The sequence below is a fragment of the Micromys minutus genome (genome assembly GCF_963924665.1).
Source record: "Micromys minutus genome assembly, chromosome: 18".
Taxonomy (NCBI): domain Eukaryota; kingdom Metazoa; phylum Chordata; class Mammalia; order Rodentia; family Muridae; genus Micromys; species Micromys minutus.
Window position 1 is genome coordinate 14,226,260 of NC_137953.1, and position 19,643 is coordinate 14,245,902.

At 43.4% G+C, this 19,643-nt stretch overlaps 1 protein-coding gene across 2 annotated transcripts in view; it reads right to left on the minus strand.

The window, feature by feature from the left end:
* Positions 1-6,846: 6,846 nt before the first annotated feature.
* LOC308432512 (charged multivesicular body protein 3) overlaps positions 6,847-19,643 on the minus strand; it is a gene marked incomplete at its 5' end in the record, with an annotated part of 78,860 nt that continues 66,063 nt past the window's right edge. For both annotated transcript variants that reach the window (XM_080932286.1, XM_080932285.1), the window contains 3 exons: positions 6,847-7,375; positions 8,504-8,618; positions 11,019-11,140. In XM_080932286.1, the coding sequence (XP_080788412.1) occupies positions 7,224-7,375; positions 8,504-8,618; positions 11,019-11,140 (389 nt within the window). In that variant the 3' untranslated portion in view covers positions 6,847-7,223. The remainder of the gene's footprint in view (positions 7,376-8,503; positions 8,619-11,018; positions 11,141-19,643) is intronic.

Consider the following 19,643-nt stretch of genomic DNA (forward strand, 5'->3'; position numbering starts at 1 on the left):
GCCATGGTTCTCCACAGAAACATAACAATATATAGACCAGAGGAATTTATTAGCATGGCTTACAGGCTGTGTGGTACTGTAAAGGCTGAGAATTCCAGCAGTTGTTCATCCACAAGGCTGGATACCTCTGTAAGCTAAAGTTCTAGAGAATTCCTGGAGAGTTGCTGTCTTTAGTCTGTTGGGATTCTGGAGAAGTTGGATGCAATACTGGCTTCAGCAAAAGAAAAAATGAACTTGCACAACAGTGAGGCCAAGTACACGAAGAGCAAAGCTGCTTTTGACATCCTTTTATTTGGGCTGCCACCAGAAAGTGTGACCCAGATTTAAGGGTGGGCCTTTGTGCTTCAAACAATCTGATTAAGGAAATCCCTCACAGGCCAGCCCAGCAACTTGAGTGTTAGCCGACTTAAACTGTAGTCAAATTAACCACCAAGATTAGCCACCACAGACATGAGATATACCAAACTTGACAAAATAATAATGATACAGTAATGGATATTTATCAGTAAGCTATTGATACACTGGAAGTAGTAGTATATGCCTTTAATCCCAGCACTTGGGAAGAAGAGGCAGGTGTATCTCTTGGGTTCCAGAACAGCCAGAGCTATGTAGTGAGATCCTGTGTCCAAAAAAAATGTAAAAAGATCAAAAAGGAAGAACTTCTTAAAGAAGTGACAACCTTCCAGTTCTTCAGATGAAAGTTAAGAGCTGCTGGAGGCGTCCTGTAGTGTGTTCTTGCCTTACATGAGGCTCGGGCCTTCCCTCAGTTCAGAAGCCTACGGTACAGTGGCTCTCTCCTGGCCCAACCCACAGCAGTGAGCCAGTAGAACAGGCACGTGCTTCTGTCTTGTCAGTGAAGTTAGTGCTACTGACGGGAATCTCAAGATTCACAAGCCACAAAAATATGTCTTTTTCAAAAATGGTCGTGATTGGCCTCTAACTCAAATCCATGCACCTCTGCCTCTGCTAGGATTAAACGTGGTCCATCACACCTGCTCATTTCTATTGGGTAATGCTGTATTCTCCAGGTGGGTGGATACTTTAAATGAAAAGGCTTTTCGAGGCTGAAGCCACGGATGCCTGGCCTCTGGTATAGGTTATGTTGGGAGGTGGCAGCCATGACAGGAGTGCATGATGAAGGAGGGAACAGTGAGAGCCAATGCCAAGAAAAGACACTAACAGTAAACGTTTAAAAAGCCTCACGGACTCAATGTCAGTCTCACACAAGGTATTAGATGATGGAGAGATGGCTCAGGTTAAGAGCCTCTGCTCTTCCAGAGGTCCCGAGTTCTATTCCCAGCAACCACATGGTGGCTCACAACCACCTGTAATGGGATCTGATGCCTTTTTTCGTGTGTCTGAAGACAGCGACAGTGTACTCACATAAAATGAAAAAAAAAAAAGAAAGAAAATTGCAAGTCAGTATAACTTATGAATATACATAGGAAAAGTCATAGATGAGAAATAAGTTCAAATACAGCAAGATGTTAAAAATGGGATGATACAAATTTAAACATGTACAGCCAGGTTAATATAAGGATATCTACATATACCAGTTAAATTTTATCCTGAGCTTCTCTGTGTGACTCTGGCCATTCCAGGAGCTTGCTCTGTAGACCAGGCTGGCCTCAAACTCAGATCCACCTGCCACTGCCTCTGCCTCCCAAGTGCTGGGATTAAAGATATGTGCCATCTCTGCCCAGTTTTATGTATTCTTTTTGAGACATCTTCAAACCTACAGTTCAAGATGAATATACAGTATTGTTTAAGAGTACACACATACACTGGAGAAGCTGCAGAGATGGGTCAGTGGGAAAAGGCACTTGCCACCAAACCTGACAATCGAGTTCAATTCCCAGAACCCCTGACCTGCATGTGTCCCCACACACATACACAAAATTCATGTTAAACTCCAAATCAGCAACAAAATTTGCTGCTTTGAACAAACATACATGCAAGCAGAAATGTATCCATTTTGGGTAGGAAACACTAGTATGTATTTTTCATCACTTCATACAGAAGTCTGTGCCCAGCAATACCTCGTCCTCTTAAGACATGTTCTATGTAGCTCTGGCTGTCATGGAACTTGCTGAGTAGACCACAATGGCCTTGGATTCAGAGCCACCTATTTCTGGAGTGCTGGTGGGATTAAAGGTCATGTCACTGCCGTCCCAGACCTACTCTACTCCTTTTCACCCCGCCCCCGCCCCTTCTCTTAATTGGCATAGCTCTAAGTTACTATGTAGTGTTGTGTCAGCCTTGAGGACTAGATATCTTTTTGCAGGAGAGATGCAGAATCACCAAATACCTTTGGATTTTGTTTTCCAGCAAATGTCTAGTTTTCCCTTTATTCTAAAGGGACTGTTGCTGCAAAGACTTTTGTCAACACTTTAAAAAAATGTTAACCTGTTTCTTGACCACAGTAGTCTGTGGTTCTGTGATCTGCCTCTTCTGTCAGGATGACTAGACACTGTTCAATGCCAAGCTGGATGGCTCGGAGCCCTGAACAGATGGGACCTGCAGGACCTTCTGGGAGGGGGCGTGGGGGAAGCGGCCCTTCTCTGAGGATTTTACTGTTACAGATCTTTTAGATGGCCTTCAGTGAAACAGCCTGTGGTGTACACTTTATTTGGGGGTAGACAAGGGCTGTATGTGAACCTTGGAGAGTGGGAAGTAGTTTTCAGGGTGATTGTAAGTCACTGGGTGGAGTTTTTAAAGTACTGGGAATTCCTCATTTGCTGGGCAGGTTTTTTTGGGGAGGAGGTTGAACTTGTAGGTTTGTCAAGGACTACTTGACTTTCTTCAGATAGAGGGTGTAGGGCTTAGGTTCCCCAGATAAGGTCAGGCAGACAAGAGGAAGCCCTTGTTGGTAAAGAGAATCTTCCACTTTGCCCCAAGCTCAGAAGAGCCAGCTACCTGGACATGGTAGATGGTCGCCTTAAATATCACGGTTTCCCCACAGTGGTCTGTAATCAGAAAATGTGTTAAAGTTTACTGAAGATCCCTTTACCTAAGTCACCTCTCTTTGGCTTTTAAGATTCTTTTTCTTATGTGGCCTCTACTGTTAAACGTCCCAATATGAGTCTCTCAGAGGGAATCATTTTGGGATAAGCACTCCAATACCAGTTAAGAGTAGATGAAATGTCATAAGGAGCTGCCAGGACAGCTCCTGAAAGGCCTTGGTACTGCGTTCAATTTAAATTCTCATCCTCTAAACCACAAGGTAGGGTGTGCATGCAAGAACTGCCAGGTAGCAAGGAGAGTCCCGCTTGGAAGAGGCAGTACAGACAGTGAGTCACTCAATACACCACGAAATCATTATGTAAAAATTGGTCTTCTCTACCTTACCTTTCCAACTGGAATGAGCCTTTCCACATGTAGGAAGGTTTCGGCATTAGTCAAATACTCTGAGACTGCCATCTGTAATGCTGAGCTCAATGTGTTCACACGCTAGACTGTTGTCTTTCATGTCAATACTTGAGAACAGAAAGCAGGATAGCAAGAGTGCAGGGAAAGGCATGGCTATCTCCTAGGTTGACAGTGTGAGCATTTTGGGCTGGACAGCAGTTTACGGAGTGGGTTGGGGCTGTACCATGGTTTAAGTGCCCTGGGACTAAGTGACAATTTTAATGGCAGCAAGTGGGTCCTGATGGAGTGACAGAAAAGCCAGTACTTCTGTTGTCACACCTAGTTTAACCAGTTGGAATAGAGGGACAGGTTGCAGATATAAACTGTTTCCGATGATACCACCAAAGCATGAGAGAAAAGGGAGTACATGCAGACAGATTCATGCTTAGCATGAACACGGGGATGTGAAACCATGACCTGTTCACTGAGTGCCTGGGAGAAAGGCTGTCAGTGTCTGATACCAGCTAAAGTCTGATTACCAACATACAAACCACAGTGCCCAGGGGCAGGGGCAAGCCAGTGCCAGTGTCTGTAAAGAGACTCACTGGCATTCCAGCACATCAGCTCTTCCCAGCTGAAAGGATCAAACTATCTTTTGAAACTCAGTAAATTAATTCTGAAGTTTATATGAAGAGGCAAGAGACCCAGAATCCGAAACACAACTTTTTAAAAAAAATACCAGGCACTCCAAAGGCAGACGCTGGCAGACCTCTATTACTCTGGACCAGCCTGAGCTACATAACAATTTCTGTGCTGGCCAGGAGTACATGAGTCCCCATCTCAAGTCGATGGGTGATAGATATGTCCTGACTGGTCCTTTCTCTCATCCTGCTTTCACCATTGAAACATTTTCCTTTTGTGGTGCTGGGAATTGAATCCACACTAGGTAACTGCTGCACCAGCGAGCTACACCAGCAGCTTTTTTTGTTTTCTTTTTGGTTTGATGATTGGTTTGAGCCAGGGTTAACTATGTAGCCCAGGCAATCCTGTCTTTGCTTCAAGTGACAGAGTGGTGTGTGGGCATCTGTGTCTCGTATCCGACTTGGAGTGGAAGGACAAGAGAACGGAGCCCAGAAGTACATCCAAACACACTACTGATTAATGTTGGTAAAAACAAACAACCAAATGCAGCATGTGTTACTTTAATCATCTGAGACTAAACGCCTGACAAAATCAACTCAAAGGAGGAAAGACACTGCTTAGCTCTGGCTGAGCCCAGGGCTGGTGGGCATTTTCAACTTTTCCTTTCATTCCTCCTATGCCCCACTATGAGAGGTTGGCTCTTCACACCGTGGTACTTCTCTCTGGAAATAATCCAATGCTGTCTCTCAATCTAAACAGACAAGATGACCACAGCATAAATGTCCATATAAAAATACATATTTGCAAGTATGTGACACACACACACACAAAATTAGGCTGTCAGAAAGATAGTCTTTTCAATGAAAGATCCTAAACTACCAGATATCCACATGAAAACAAAAAAAGACAAAAAATAAATCTGCACACAGACTTTAACATCCTTCATAAAAATGAGCTGAAACTGGATTATAGACCTCAAAATGAAACACGAGGGCCAGTAAGTTGGCTCACTGAAGAAAAAAAAAAAAAAAAAACAAAATGCTTACCTCCAAGCCTGACCATGTGAGTCCAAACCTTGGAGCCCACACAGTGGAAAGAGAACCGACTCCTGCAAGTTGTCTTCTGACCTCCAAACACATTTCACCACAATAAGTACATGTAATTAAACAGATTACTATGTAACGGATTTTAATGACCCTGGATTAGGTTGGGAGTATGCACTGCATGTGTGTACACACATGCGCAATGCCTGTCTGTGTGTGTTGGTACCTGAAAACTGAACCCAGGGCCCTGGATGTGCCAGGCCAGTATTCTACACTGAACTACATCCCAGCAGTGATACTTCCATAATTACTAATTTTCATTTTATGTGCACTGATGTTTGAGAGTGTCAGATTCCCTGAAACTGGTGTTACAGTTATGTGGTTGCTGGGAATTGAACTCAGGACCTTTGGAGGAGCACCTAGTGCTCTTAACCACTGAGCCATTTCTCCAGTCCCCCGATTCTTTTTTTTGTTTTAAACACTACTTTTTTTTAACACCAAAGACATAATATACAAAATAATTGAGAAGCAGGGTTTTATTAAAAGTAAAAAAACTTCAGCTTTGAAAAACTGTCAACAATGAGAAAACAGAACAGAGAATAGGATAAAATCTGATAGATGACTGGTCCAAAATATGTAAGAGGACCTTAAACAATCTAGTTTATAAAATGAACAAACACCAACAATTGAGAAATACAGGTGGCAAGCTCAGCGTGGTGGTAGAGCAGACAGGTCATGAGTTCAAGGCCACTATTTCAACATTTTCAAACAAGATACAGAGAAGGCAAGTATAAAAACAGATGCCCATGTACTTCCACAGAAATCCCTCATGAGAAATTCTGCCAAGGACACGGAATGGCAGAACTCTTCCTCCTGGCAGGTGGACAGTGTGTGCTCTGTGTGGCTGGTTTACCTCTCAGCACAGGTTTGTGCTGACCACACAATCCACGGTTGAGCTCCCTGATATCCAGAGGAATAAGAACACGGGGAAAGCTGCTGCAGACATTGCTGCAAACTCCCAAACTCAGAAGCAGCCCAGATGAGAAGAGCTACAAGTCAGGAATCCATGAAGGACACTCAAACACCTATCACCACACGAGGGAAGACACACTGAAGGGCTGGAAAAGGAAAACCCATGGACAGTAGCCAGGCCAGTGGATGCCAAGGGATTAGAGAGAAGCAATGAACAGCACACGGGCTGCTTTTGGGTAACGAAGCCATTCTGTGCAATAATGGTGGACACTGGCTATTGTACTTCAGATACAGCTGTTCTCATCTGGCAAGACGACAGAGACCATGCCTACCAGAAAGATTTTCAAACTGTCACGCACAGTGCTACTGTGGGTTATTTCTCAGTGCATCTACAGCATGCCCTGGTGTGGATGTTTCAATGCAAAATCCAAACCTCTTCCTAGTCAGCTCCTAGTGTTCATTGTTAAGGCTACATCCCTGTGCACAGGGCACAAGCCCCGAGCAAGAATGGAATGTAGGAGTCCTGATGCTAGCCCACTACTCTGCATGTGAGGAAGAGATGACTAACACTGCAGGGACCCCGTGGGCACACCAGTGTGTATGGTATTCAGCCACATGGCACCTTAACAACACCTCTTAGTTAAACAAATGACAGCATGCACAAGAGTGACCCCAACCAGCCTGTGAAGACCAGGACCAGCATCTCCTGGGCAGAAGGCACTTCTGCTGAGCTCCCATGTCCCGATGCCTGGAGCTAGCACTTCCTCGTTCCAGGGCCAACACTGAGACAATTTGGGAGATCGATACCTTGAGTTCATTGCATGTGACATTTACAATGAGACCAAGAGCTAAATCAGAAGTTTATTGACATCCACTTATATAGTACTTTACACATACACACCAAATATAGAGTCCTCAACATTCAATCTACTCTTTTTCAGAATTGCTTCATGAGAAAATGGGATTCTTTGCCCTCCCCCACGGAAGATACTTCAGCAATTTATGCTCCTGAAAATAATATATTTGATTACGCCACCTTCATAAAAACAATCCTTAAGTCCTCTGCAGACAGTGAAGATATACTAGAATAGAACCCTCTCCAAATGTAATGCTTCACAACAGAGGTGTAGTGCAAGAGATATAGGAAATGGTGACTCCTCAGAGGCCATATACGCACCTAGAGGAGGACCGGAGAACTGAGACCCCAACTAGGTGGCTCTAGCTTCTGAGTGTGGCCAGCCGAGACTGCATAGCCTCCAGGTCCTCTTCATCCTCTTCCTCTTCTCCCTCTTCCGAGGCAGCCATCGCTCCTGCAGGTTCAGGCTCAGGAAGGGCATCGGTTACTTTACTGGGTGCTTTGCCCAAAGCGCCTGAAGGGAAAGTGAACAGCTTAAAACCCACTGCATAAGGAGTGAGGTCCTTGGCTTCATAGTCTCCATTCACACCTGTACAAGGCACTGGTGCTGCTGTCCAGAGTGGGAACCCGCTGCCTCTGACAATGCACATCTCAGCTGAGAGAAAGAGAAAAGTGGGGGTGGGGATATGGACTTGCTATGCTGCCCTGAGTGATCCTCCTGCCTCAGTCTTCCGACCAGCTACTACCACAACAGTAATCCCACATCCATGCCCCCAAATCATAACATTTTTCATTTCTAGAATATTGGAGATAGTAGTGTGTACTTGAGTTCATATACTTGGGGAAGAAGGGTTTCTTTACTTCAGGATTTTGGGGCCATCTTGGGCAAAATAGGAGCAGAAAGTAAAGAAAGGGGAAGATGCCATGAGGTAAGGGATCATGCGAGCTGGCCATAAAGGCTGCTCAGATGAAATTGGCTCAGGCAGAAAATGCCACATCCATGACTCAGGGTTATTGACAAGGAAGCAGACAAAATAGCATAGGGTAGATAATCTGCCTAGATCTAGTATTATTAAGGCTTATTATAAATATGAGTTTTGTATCCTTTATCTGGGAATTAAATGATATAAGGTGGGTTAGAAACCCCTAATTAATATTAATATTATCCACAACAGTGGTTATAATACAGTTATAAACCACAATAGTTGACTAAAAAGCTAAACATTTCAAACACCAAAACAAAACCTAAACTATGTGCAAATTTTAACAAAATATTTTTCAATTACCTTCTTTCTCCCAATAATTTAAAACAAATAAAAATTAAATTCCACTATTTTCTTGTGCATGAAATTCAGAAAACCAAAACTTAGCAATAAAAGTTAGAACTTTTTATTTATTTCTATATTTGACACATATGTCTTACACTAATGTCAGGTCAATATTAACTTAAATTCCTAGTGCTCTTTTCATTGTGAAAATGTGAAACTAAAAATCATTTGTTTCTTGAAAACTAGTTATATAGCTTTACTGTATGCATTCCTTACGAAATACCTTGCATACGCCAACTGCAGACGCAGCTATGTTGAGTGACTGGGGGAGGAAAGGGTGGGGGAAAGAGTTGGGAGGGCTCGCTTGCTCATACCTGCTGTGATTTCAAAGAGGATTCTGTCGATCTCCATTTCTGCTGCTTCTTCCATTTCTTCTTGATCATCCATGCTTTCAAATGTGTCCTCTAACATCTCCTCTATGATTCCAGCCTGAAAGAGAACAAAATATCACCTTCCTCAGTGTTACGTCTGTTCCCACCCACACCCCTGGATAACACCCACAGGAAGTGCTAGTCTCTCTGTCTGCTCCATCTTTCTCAGGCGGCAGAGAAAGTGTTGAAAGATGGCCTCTCTGAAGACAAAGACCAAAGGAATACAGTGCTCTAAATTTGCAGGAGGGTCAGAGAGGGCAGCTACTGATTGTAGTTCCTGCATTAACCCTGACTTAGCAGTCCTTGGAAACATGCTAAGATGAACAAAGACCCTTGAGCCTCTTTGAAAGCAACTTCCTAACACTGCAGCTACAACCCAAGGGGGCAAGGGTTAAAACACAGAATGGAACTGGTTGCAGTTACAAGAGCCACCAGAATAACAAAGGCATGAACAGGAACAGAATCCAGAAAATGCTCAAAAAACATCCCAGCATGTCCAGTCACAGCCACTGGAGTAAGGTTAATCTGGTGGGTGAGTTGAGGCCATTCTGAGTCTGTTAGAACAAAGGGTCAGGAAAGCATCCTCTTATATCAGAAAGGGGCCCAGGCAAGTGGTCAGAGGAGGGAACCTTACAAAACCAAGAGGCATAGCTCTTGTCTGTACACTCTAGAGCTGATGGCAGTGATGGCTCTGAGCTCTGTCCCTGTCCCAGCAATCCACTTACCTTCTATATGCCTCCTGACCCCTGAGGTGACTCTCAGACATGAATCTAGCTAGTATCTAGCCCGATTATAGCCCCTTACCTAACCCAAATGAACAAATTCATATTCATGGTCACAAAGGAAGAGCCCCACAGCATAGCTTGTTGAAAGTTATTTCAATGATCAATTCTACTGGTCAACAAATAACACTTAGGAGGCTGCAGCATGAAGATTATTTGTAGCCTGGGCTACAGAGCAAGTTCCAGAACTCTCTCAGCTGATACAGTGAGATTCTGTCCTAACACAACAAAACTCCACAGAATAAGTAAAACCAAAAACTCAACCAAACAAAAAGAGAGGACCACTAACTACTTGTTAATGGGTTACTAGTACTTGGAAGAATCCAAGTTACAACAGCCCTTCTCATTCAGGAGAGAGAAGCTATCATTTATCTACCATTCACTTAATAGCAGCCATTCATCAAACTCCCACCCTATGCCACAGAAGCAGGCACTGGGGACAAATACAGTGTCTAAGAGCAGGCCCTGGGACACCCAGTCGTGTACCACTGTTAGCACTCCGTCCCAGAATCTACAGAATACAAGCTTCCTCTACTCCAGACTGTAGTGTTCACAAACCACTGTGAGAAAGAGCTTAGAGATTTGTTTTAATAAACTCATTCCCTCATACCTTGGTGGCTATGTAAGGTAAAATGTCCACCTCTTTGAGCATAATGACCCCAGGCTTGGGGCACACTGCTTGTGAAACAGATAGAGGACATGTTCTCCTGATCTATTCCCTGCCAACTGCTATTGCCCAAACATTTTCTTTCTGAAGAGCTAGACCCTGGGCTTTTATATTTTCCTGTCTGTTCTCTAGCCCCTTCACACCCCCTCTGCCCACCCTCAGTGTCCAGTGGTTCACAGTCACAGATAAAATATACTGGGTGATAGGTGGAGATCCACATACAAAAATTTGAGTTGTATACTCTTGGTTGTCAGACCACAGGTCTAAACTACAAAATAGCACTTATACAATGTCATGTCAGCTCAGATGACAAGAGCAAACACACCTGTGCCCTAATTCCAGACTTACTTATAATCCAAGAGACCCTGAGTTGCCTGGCAGCTCCAAGATTCAATGCCCTGTGTGAAACAGCTACCCCAACAGAGTATCTGAAGATCAAGATAGGCCAAAGTGCCCTCCTCTCATCCCTGGCCCTGTCTGGAGGCCAGCAGGATAGTTACTGCCACACCTTATCTGAAGGTGACAGGTACCTACTACTTCCATCAGCAATTACAGCCTGCAGGCCAGATCTAGAGTTCCTATACAAAGGTCATAGTTATTCTGCTGAAATGCTATCTAGGGCTGCTTTACACTGAGAGGCAGAGATGAGCGGCTACAGTGGACATCAAAAGCATAACACAATGTGCTATCTAGCACTATAGAAAACGTAACCACCTTTCTTGCCAACTTTACCAAGACTCTCACAGCAGACAGTGAAGTCAGTATTTCTTTGTCTCTTCTCTCCTGTTGGAACCCACAGACCCCATTGCTAGATGTTTCCTGTCTCAGGGTCCAGGCATTCTTAAGCCTCTTCTCCACGTTAACAATTCCACCCAGCCTCTGAGAGGCTTTCAATCAGATAACATTTGCTCCTCTTCTCAAACCACTTTTGGGAGCAGTCTCACAACCAGACAGCCTCAGCTCACAGGACCCGAGAGGTTTGTAGAGAAAGCACAACTCGCCCAGTCACCTTCATCATCTCTTTGGACAGCTCCCGCATGGTGGCCTGGATTTCTGGGATCTTCACAAGACTCTGCATTGCCTTCATCACTTCCGTGCTCTTCTGCAGAGAACCAGCTACTCTCAGGACCGCTGAAAAGGAAAGGCTCTATCACCCACGAGTGTCCAAAGACAGAGCAAAGAACGAGAGCCCAGCTCAGGACTGCTCGAGCACAACAGACGGCCAAACTTATCGCCATGCCTTTGTGATGCGTTACTGTGCTAGACTCCAAGAGGTCATTTTTTGAAAATGACTCCTATCTAAGTATGCTAGACAGTTTTAAGTCATCTTGACTCAAGCTAGTCATCTGAGAGAAGAGACTCTCAAATAAGAAAATATGATTGGGCTATATGAGCTGGAGAGATGGCTCAGCGGTTAAGAGCACTGACTGCTCTTCCACAGGTCCTGAGTTCAATTCCCAGCACTCATATGGTGGCTCACAACCATCTGTAATGGGATCTGATGCCCTCTTCTGGTGTGTCTGAGGACAGCAACAGTGTAATCACATACATGAAATAAATTAATAATAATAATAATAATAATAATAATAATAATAAGAGACTGGGCTATATGCAAGCCTGTAGAGTATTTTTTTAATTAGTGATTGATAGGAGATTTACCCATTGTGGGTGGTGCCATCCCTGGGCTGGTGGTCTGGGCTCTATAAGAAAGCAGGCTGAGCAAGCAATGATGAGCAAGCCTGTAAACAAAACCCCTCCACAGCTTCTCTATCAGGTGCTACCTCCAAGTACCTCCCCACTTGAGTTCCTGTCCTGACTTCCTTTGATGGTGAATTGTGATGTGGAAGCAAAAACTGAATTAATAACCCTTTCTTCCCTAACTTGCTTTTGGCTGTGGAGTTCATCACAGCAATAGAAACCCAAATTAAGGCACTAGGCTATTATAGTGTGAGCCACTGAGGAGAGTGGCCTGAAAGTCTGCCGCTAACCATTAGGGAGACTTAGTATGACACCTGGAAACAAGTCACAATGAAAGGCTGAGCTCAAGACTAAGGTTAGGACCACAGTGGGAAACAGAAGCTTCCAGGTTACCCAGGCAGCTTCTCCACCCACTAGGTGATAGTGTCTGCTGCTGGTCCTCAGAAAAATGAGATAAACAGAAGTAAAACCAAGGGTCAACACAGGGCTACAGTTCCTCGCTAGGGAAAAGCCTTCTGTGATCTAACACAGTACACATCTTTCCAAGAAAGTGTCCTAGAAGCAAATAACCACTTCCCTCTCTGTGTTCATTGCTAACATGTCAAGTAACACGTGAGCAACCTCCCTAGTGTGTTGTGGAATTTCATGAGTTCTTAGAGTCATTCACTCACTATAAAACAAATTGCTCACGAACAATTACACACACTTTCCTGCACTGCAGTGTCTGGTTAAGCCAGGAGGCACTGAACATTTAACTTCAGCAATCAAGACCCTAGGAATTGTTCTTCTCTAACAGAAAACATGAGTGAAGAGGAAATGCCTGTCTACCATGCAGTGAGTGTTTTCCCAGCGTTTTCTGACCACCAGAATAAGAAAGCCAAATGCTAATGTATGGCAAGTAGCATCAGAGGAGGACTCAAGAATCCCTGCAGCTGAAACAAGCAGTACGGCACCTATGCCTATGCCGTTAAGAGGATGAAAATACTAAAGTTGCTGGGGAGACGGCTCAGCAGGTAAATGTGCTTGCCCTACAAGCCTGCGAACATGAGTTTAAATTCCCAGATCCTGTGAAGAGTATTGTAGGAGTAGAGACAGAAGGATCCCTAGGGCTTGCTGGACACCACCCTAGCTCTAGGATCCAAGGATGTACTGGTTGATTTTGTGTCAAAGTGATGTAAGCTTAGAGCTCATTTGAGAGGAAGAAGCCTCAGTTTCAGAAATGCTTCTATGAGATCCAGTTGAAAGGCATTTTCTTAATTAGTGATCAGTGAGGGAGGGTGTAGCCCCATTGTGTGTGGTGCCATGCCTGGGTTGTTGATCTTGGGTTCTGTAAGAAAGCAGACTGAGTAAATATGGGGAAGCAAGCCAGTAAGCAGCACCCCTCCATGGCTTCTGCATCAGCTCAACCCTACCCTGTTTGAGTTCTTGGCCTGACTTCCTTCGATGAATACTGCTGTGGAAGTGTAAACAGAAAAACCCTTTACTCCCCAAATTGCCTTTTGGCAATAGTGTTTCATCACAGCAATAAAAACTCTGACCAGAAACCCTGTTTTAAAGGAATGAATGGAAGGTGATAGATCAGGATAACCAAGATCCTCCTCTGGCCTCTGCACACCCAGAGCAGGTGTGTGTGCCTGCACAGATGTACACAAATACCCAAATACACAAAAAATTTAAAAATCCTAAACCTGATAGAGATCATTGTTCAAACATGCATGTGTGTGTGTGCTCAGAGTAGAAGGCAAATCCCGTGTGGTTCTGCGAATTATAAAAAGTGTGTATGTGGCCTGTGTTTTACCTTTGCATCACAGAGTACAACAGCACTTACGGTTAATGACTGAGTTGGAATGTATGTAAGAAAGTGGAAGATAATAGCTGTGCTGGTTCAGGCCCCATTACTGTATGGGTAATAAGAAATGTTGTAATGGGACAGTGCTGGACTTCAGTGTAAAGCACGTTAGTTCTAAGAATCAGCTGCTCTAAAAGAGAGCAGTCCTGGCTCCTCAGCCTCCCCGTGGACCTTTTCTCACACGCACTGCTTCTTATGAACCCACTCATCATGAGGCCTTCCCGAAGGACAAAATGACCAAGTTTCCAAACACCAAAAGTACAAGCTACATAAACCTCTTCATGAAGTACTCACCTAAGATACTTTGTTACAGAAACAGAAAACAAGACATACATAAAATAGTGTGGCTAAGGTACAAAATCTGAGGCCAGATGGTTCAGCAGGTGAAGGCATTTGCAACCAAGCCTAATGGACTGAGTCTGATCCTTGAGACTTACATGACCAAGAAAAGTACAAAGTCCCACGAATTGTCCTCTGACCTCCACATGTGTGCAATGACACATGCATACTCATGTATACACAAAGTAATAATAAGCTTTTAAGTTATATAATTAGGAACTAAACACTGAATAATTTTTTGAGAAAGTTATACTCATTTGGTTATAAGGAAAAGAAGAAAGTTAATGTGATAAGGAGGGAAGGAGTAAGAGCTTAGAAATAAAACATTAAAAAGGCAACTTCAAAACCAAAGTAGATTGCAAAAGTTGCTTTCTTTGCTTGTTTTTAATTATATTTGTGTGTGTGTAAATGTGTGTCTGAGCATGTGAGTGGTAGTGTCTGGTATCTGTGGAGGCCAGAACAGGGACATCATATCTCTTGAAGCTGGAGTTGCCACCCAGAAGAATGCTCAATTTCATTTTTATTTAGAGCAGACTCACTAGCTTGTTCTCAATGCACACACTGCACCTCATGTAGTAGCTAACAATCATTATTCCAGGGCTGGAGAGATGGCTCAGTGGTTCTTCCAGAGGTCCTGAGTTCAATTCCCGGCAACCACATGGTGGCTCACAGCCATCTGTAATGGGATCCCTCTTCTAGTGTGTCTGAAGACAGTGACAGTGTACTCACATACATTTTTAAAAAATGAATAAATCTTTAAAAAAAAATCAGTATTCCAAACCCAGCACTAAGAAGCAGAGGCAGAGATGTGTGAGTCCAAGGCCAGCCTGACCTACATACCGTTACTGGCCACTGCCCACCATGTCTCTTAGGGAAGAGCCTGTACATGCCACACGAGCATCAATAATGACCTATATCTCCAGCAAACGTCAGAGATCAACTCTCAGGAACTGGGTCTCTTCTTCCAATGGTTCTGGAGATGAACTCAGGTCACCAAACTTGTGCAGCAAGCATTGAACATGCTCGCCAGCCCTGTGTTGTCTCTTGAATAGCTCATACCACTGACATACAAACTCATAAGAAGTATGCATCAAAACCACCTGTGTACTTTCAGATCATGTGAACCAGGAAAATGATAAATTCCTAGACATACATGAATTACCAAGAAGATTCAATCAGTAATAAAATTTCTTCCACTATAGAAACATACAGAACTACACAATTTAACTCCTAAATTCTACTAAAGAGTTGGATGAGTTAATTATTTTTAAAGTTTCATAAAATTAAAGTGAATAAGTATATTCACTTTATGAGGCTAGAATTATCTAGATACCAAAGTCAGACTAGGGCACTTCCCAAAAACTGTAAGCTAAACTCAACAGTAAAGAGAAATACAAGACTTTTCAACAAAATATTGTAAATCAAAGGAGGAAGAAAGAGGAGAAAACGGAAGCAGAAGTGATTGCTTACGAGATCATTCACCCAGATCAAGTAGAATTTATCCTTGGGATGCAAAGATGGTTCAATATACATAAAACAGTATGACAGCATGTATTACTAAATAAAGGGTAAAAAGGAACTTAATTCAACAGATGGAGAAAAGCACTCCCTTCCATGGTAAAAACAAACAAACAAAAGCCCAGGAGAAATGAGGTAGGAGGATAAAGGCATGTGTGACCAATCTGTAGAAACAGGAGCAAGACCGGCCAGAGACGCAGGGGTACTCTCACCATTTCCCTTCTCTTCCAGCTGAGCAGAGCTCCCTGTGCCAGGCTGTACTCCTGAGCTATAGCTCAGCCCAATGAACACTTCTTCTGGGGGGCTCTTGGTTTTAGTTTGGTTTTGTTTATAGACAAGGTCTTACTATATCTCTCAGACTGGCCCAGAACTCACTTTCAACTCGTGGCAAGCCTTCTGTCTTAGCCGCCCAGGTGCTAGGGTTACAAGCATGAGCCTCATGTCACAATCTTACACTGAGAAATTCTTAGAAAACTATTAAAACTAACAAATTCAGTAAACTTGCAGGATTAAAAAGAGTAACATAAAAATCTGTAGCGGTTCTTTCTTTTTGCTTCCTGGCTAATGGCCAATGTTTTGTCTCACCTAAAGCTCATAGCAACAGGGCCAAGTAACTAAGGACAAAAACCTCCAGATCCATAAATCAAAGTAAGCATTCTAATAAGACAATTTTGGTTCTACAAATAAAAGATATTTACAACACAAAATCTCATTTACAACACAAACATGAAATTTTGAATATTTAGGCTTTTTTTTTACCATAAGCATGTAAATTAATAGAGCTATTAAGAAAAATGATATGAAGGCCGTCCCTGTTGACACATAACTATAATTTCAACAACTGGGAGGCAGAAATAGGAGGCTCTCCCTAAGCTTGAGGACAGCCTACACTCACATAGGAAGTCCTAGGCCACTAGGCTACAAGTCTGTCTTTGTTAGAGATACTATCGCTATCAGGAAACACCAAAAAGAAAAGAAACTTGAGGAAAGGGTTTAATTTAAAAAGCAGAGAGGAAAGGATTTAATTGGCTTATATATCCTGAGTCATAGTCCACTGAGGGAAGCCAACACAGGAACTCAATCAGAGCAGGAACCTGGAGGCAGCAGCTGATAGAGAAATTATGGATGAATGCTGCCAGTGAGTGGGCTTGCTCAGCCTCCTTTCTTGTAGAACCCAGAACCACCAGCCCAGGGACAGCCCCACCCACAAAGAGCTGGGCCCTCTCTAATCAGTCACTAATGCAGAGAATGCCCTACAGGCTTGCATACAGTCCAATCTTATGGAGGCGTTTTCTTAACTGAGGTTCCTTCCTCTCAGATAACTTTAGTTTGTGTCAGGTTGACATAAAACCAGCCAGCACAAAGACTCAGTCTCAAACAACAACAAAACAACAAAATGATATAGATTCTTTTAAAAAAACAACTAAGAGCATGTGGCCTAGTAAGCCCACTCCCAGGCATATATTGAAATTAGTGAAATGAGAAGGTCAAAGGATATGTAAATTCCTATGTTCATTGCAGCCTCACAGTAATCAAGACAGGGGAACATATTTGCATGCTTATCAACAAACAAATGGATAAAGAAACTATAGGCTTACTTGGTTTGAATCTGAAATGTCTTTCTCCCACCTTGACCCTCACCCTCAGCACCCATGTTCAGCTCAGCTTTAAATGCTAGGTGCCTAGTAGTGGCACTATTTGGGAGTATCTGTTAACTTTGGGAACTGCCTGGCAGAAGTGCGTTATTAAGAGAAGCCTTTTGCAGGTTAGATCCAGCCCCTGGTTTCTGTCTCACTCTCTGCAACCTCTTTACTCTGATGTGTTCTGCCATTTCCTCTCTGCCTTCTGGACTGGAATGTTTTAGAGAATCAAAATAAACTTGTCATCAATAAGTCAGGAATCTTGGTCACAGTGACACCAAACCAATACAACAAAGCACAATATTACCCTCAGCCTTAGAGGGGTGGAAGTCATGTCACTCATAACAATATGATGAATCTGGACAACATAATCATCAGTGGAACAGGGCAGACATGGAAACCGGATGACACATGAACCACCTACCTGTGCAATCTAATAAAGCTGACATCACAGAAGTAGAGAAGAATGGTTTACAGAAGATGCCAGGTAGAAGGAACTTTTGAAGGGATAAATGGAGTACTGCCGACCAAAGGGTAGTTGAGTGTCACAGAGTCAGGAGGAATCAGTTTTGAAATGTATTGCACCGTAGGGTAGTAAGTCAATAATAACATGCCGTGGGGCTAAGGGCACAGCCCAGAGGCAGAGGGCTCACTTAGCATACACACAGCCTGGAGCACAATCCTCAGCACTGTCACAATGTTAAAAAGCCAGGCAAGAGAGATGAAGAGTACAGTAGCTGACCTAGCAGTTCACAACCACATTGTATCCTGGAAATGTAACTATGAGCTGTCAATCAGAAAATATATGCATGCCAAGTACATGGGAAAGCATTTCATTTGAGGATCTGTAATCACACACATATTCGTGTGTGTGTGTGTGTGTGTGTGTGTGTGTGTGTGTATGGTGTCCTGAAAAGAGTTATAATGAAGGAGGCACTATGGCCCACAGGTTAGACTCTGCCAGGAAGGTAGAAACACTGCATCTGACAGAGAACTACATCCTGACGTGTGCTGACAGAACTGGGATCACTTACAGGAAGCCAACAATAGCTGCATCTAGTTCAAAATCACACAGGAAATGGAGCTAACGTTCTAGGACAGCCATGCCAGAAGTAGGGGTCCAATGAGACAGTGATTTTCCACTCACACAGTCACCTTCCCAGAGCCAAAGACATCATAACTCTACACTATGTGTTACCCCACAATGTCAACCAGTTGGACAGAGTGACACTATCCTCCACTTCTGTAACAATTGCCAGGTTCTGTATACAGACAAAGAAAGGTTGATGCCCATACAAAGTATGAACATTTCATTTTATGTATTTCTGTTGTCTTTTAAAATAAGCCCATACTCTAGGTACTTATATGTGCAGGTATTCTCTAAAGTTTGTTAGAAGATATGTTTAAGGCTCATGCACTGTATGTCAGAGTTTTCTCCATTTTTAAGGATGAGTGTTATTTTGTTTACACATGGTGTATGTGTACAAATGTATGTTGTGTATGCCCTGACACTGGAGTTTTTCTCTATTGCTATTCACTTTCTATTTTGAGACAGGGTCTCTCAGTAAACGTGAAGCTTGCTGTTTTGACTAGGCTGGCAGGTCAGGGATCTGCCTGTCTCTTAACACCTTCAACCCCTAATATGTGTGCAACATTCTACTTCTCTCTCCATCCACCAGTGGGCATCCACACTGCTTCTACAAATTACATATGAATATGTGATGGTACATACTTGTTTACGCCTCTGCCTCCAATTCTCAAGTACACACCCAGAAGCAGAACTGCAAGCTCATATGGTAATTCTATTCCTGCCCCACCTTTGAACCCCTTCCTTAACTCTTGCCCCCAGTCAAAACATGCTCATCATCTGTCTTTTTCTGCAAGCAGCTGCTGTCAGAAAGCTGTACTTGCCAAGTATCTAATCACAACAATATATTAATAGCTGGCAAAGGGTAACGTCACCCACCTGGGGACAGCTACATTTTAATAAGAGAACATCTTAAGGAGAAAAAAAAATCCCTTCAGAGCAGGCAGAGGCTAAGGCTGGACACAGCACTCTAGGGCCAAGGCTGGCAAATGGTGCTTAGAAACTGGTTATACGCCGTTTCCCACTTCTAATGGAGCCTTTCCTCTGCTTCCTTGTCAGATTCAATACTGTTAGCCCCAGCTGTTTTAAATCTCCCAACATAAACTATTTCACTGATCTAAAGGAGCTAGCCTGGTCAGTCCCAAGTGAACCTCTCTGTTGCAGCACGTTCTCCTACTCAGGAGTCCGTCAGTCCTGCCAGGCTCCCTCCCTCTAGCTTGCTTGGTCATCACTAAGGCCTTTTCATTCTGCATCAGACTCACCTTCCATTCCATACATGGATTCAGAAACCCATTCATTCCATTTCCTCCCAGGCCCTGCGCCTGTAGTTTGTTCACAATGTCCCAGAGTCAGTTCTCCACACCCACAGTGTGAGGTTAATCCCTTACCTAACTCTGAGAACTCTGACTTCAACCTCACTTTACAGCCCCACTTTCTTGTCAAACTGTCTCCTGAACACGGCCTGAAACGTCTCAGCTGTCTCTGCAGTTATTCCTTCCACTC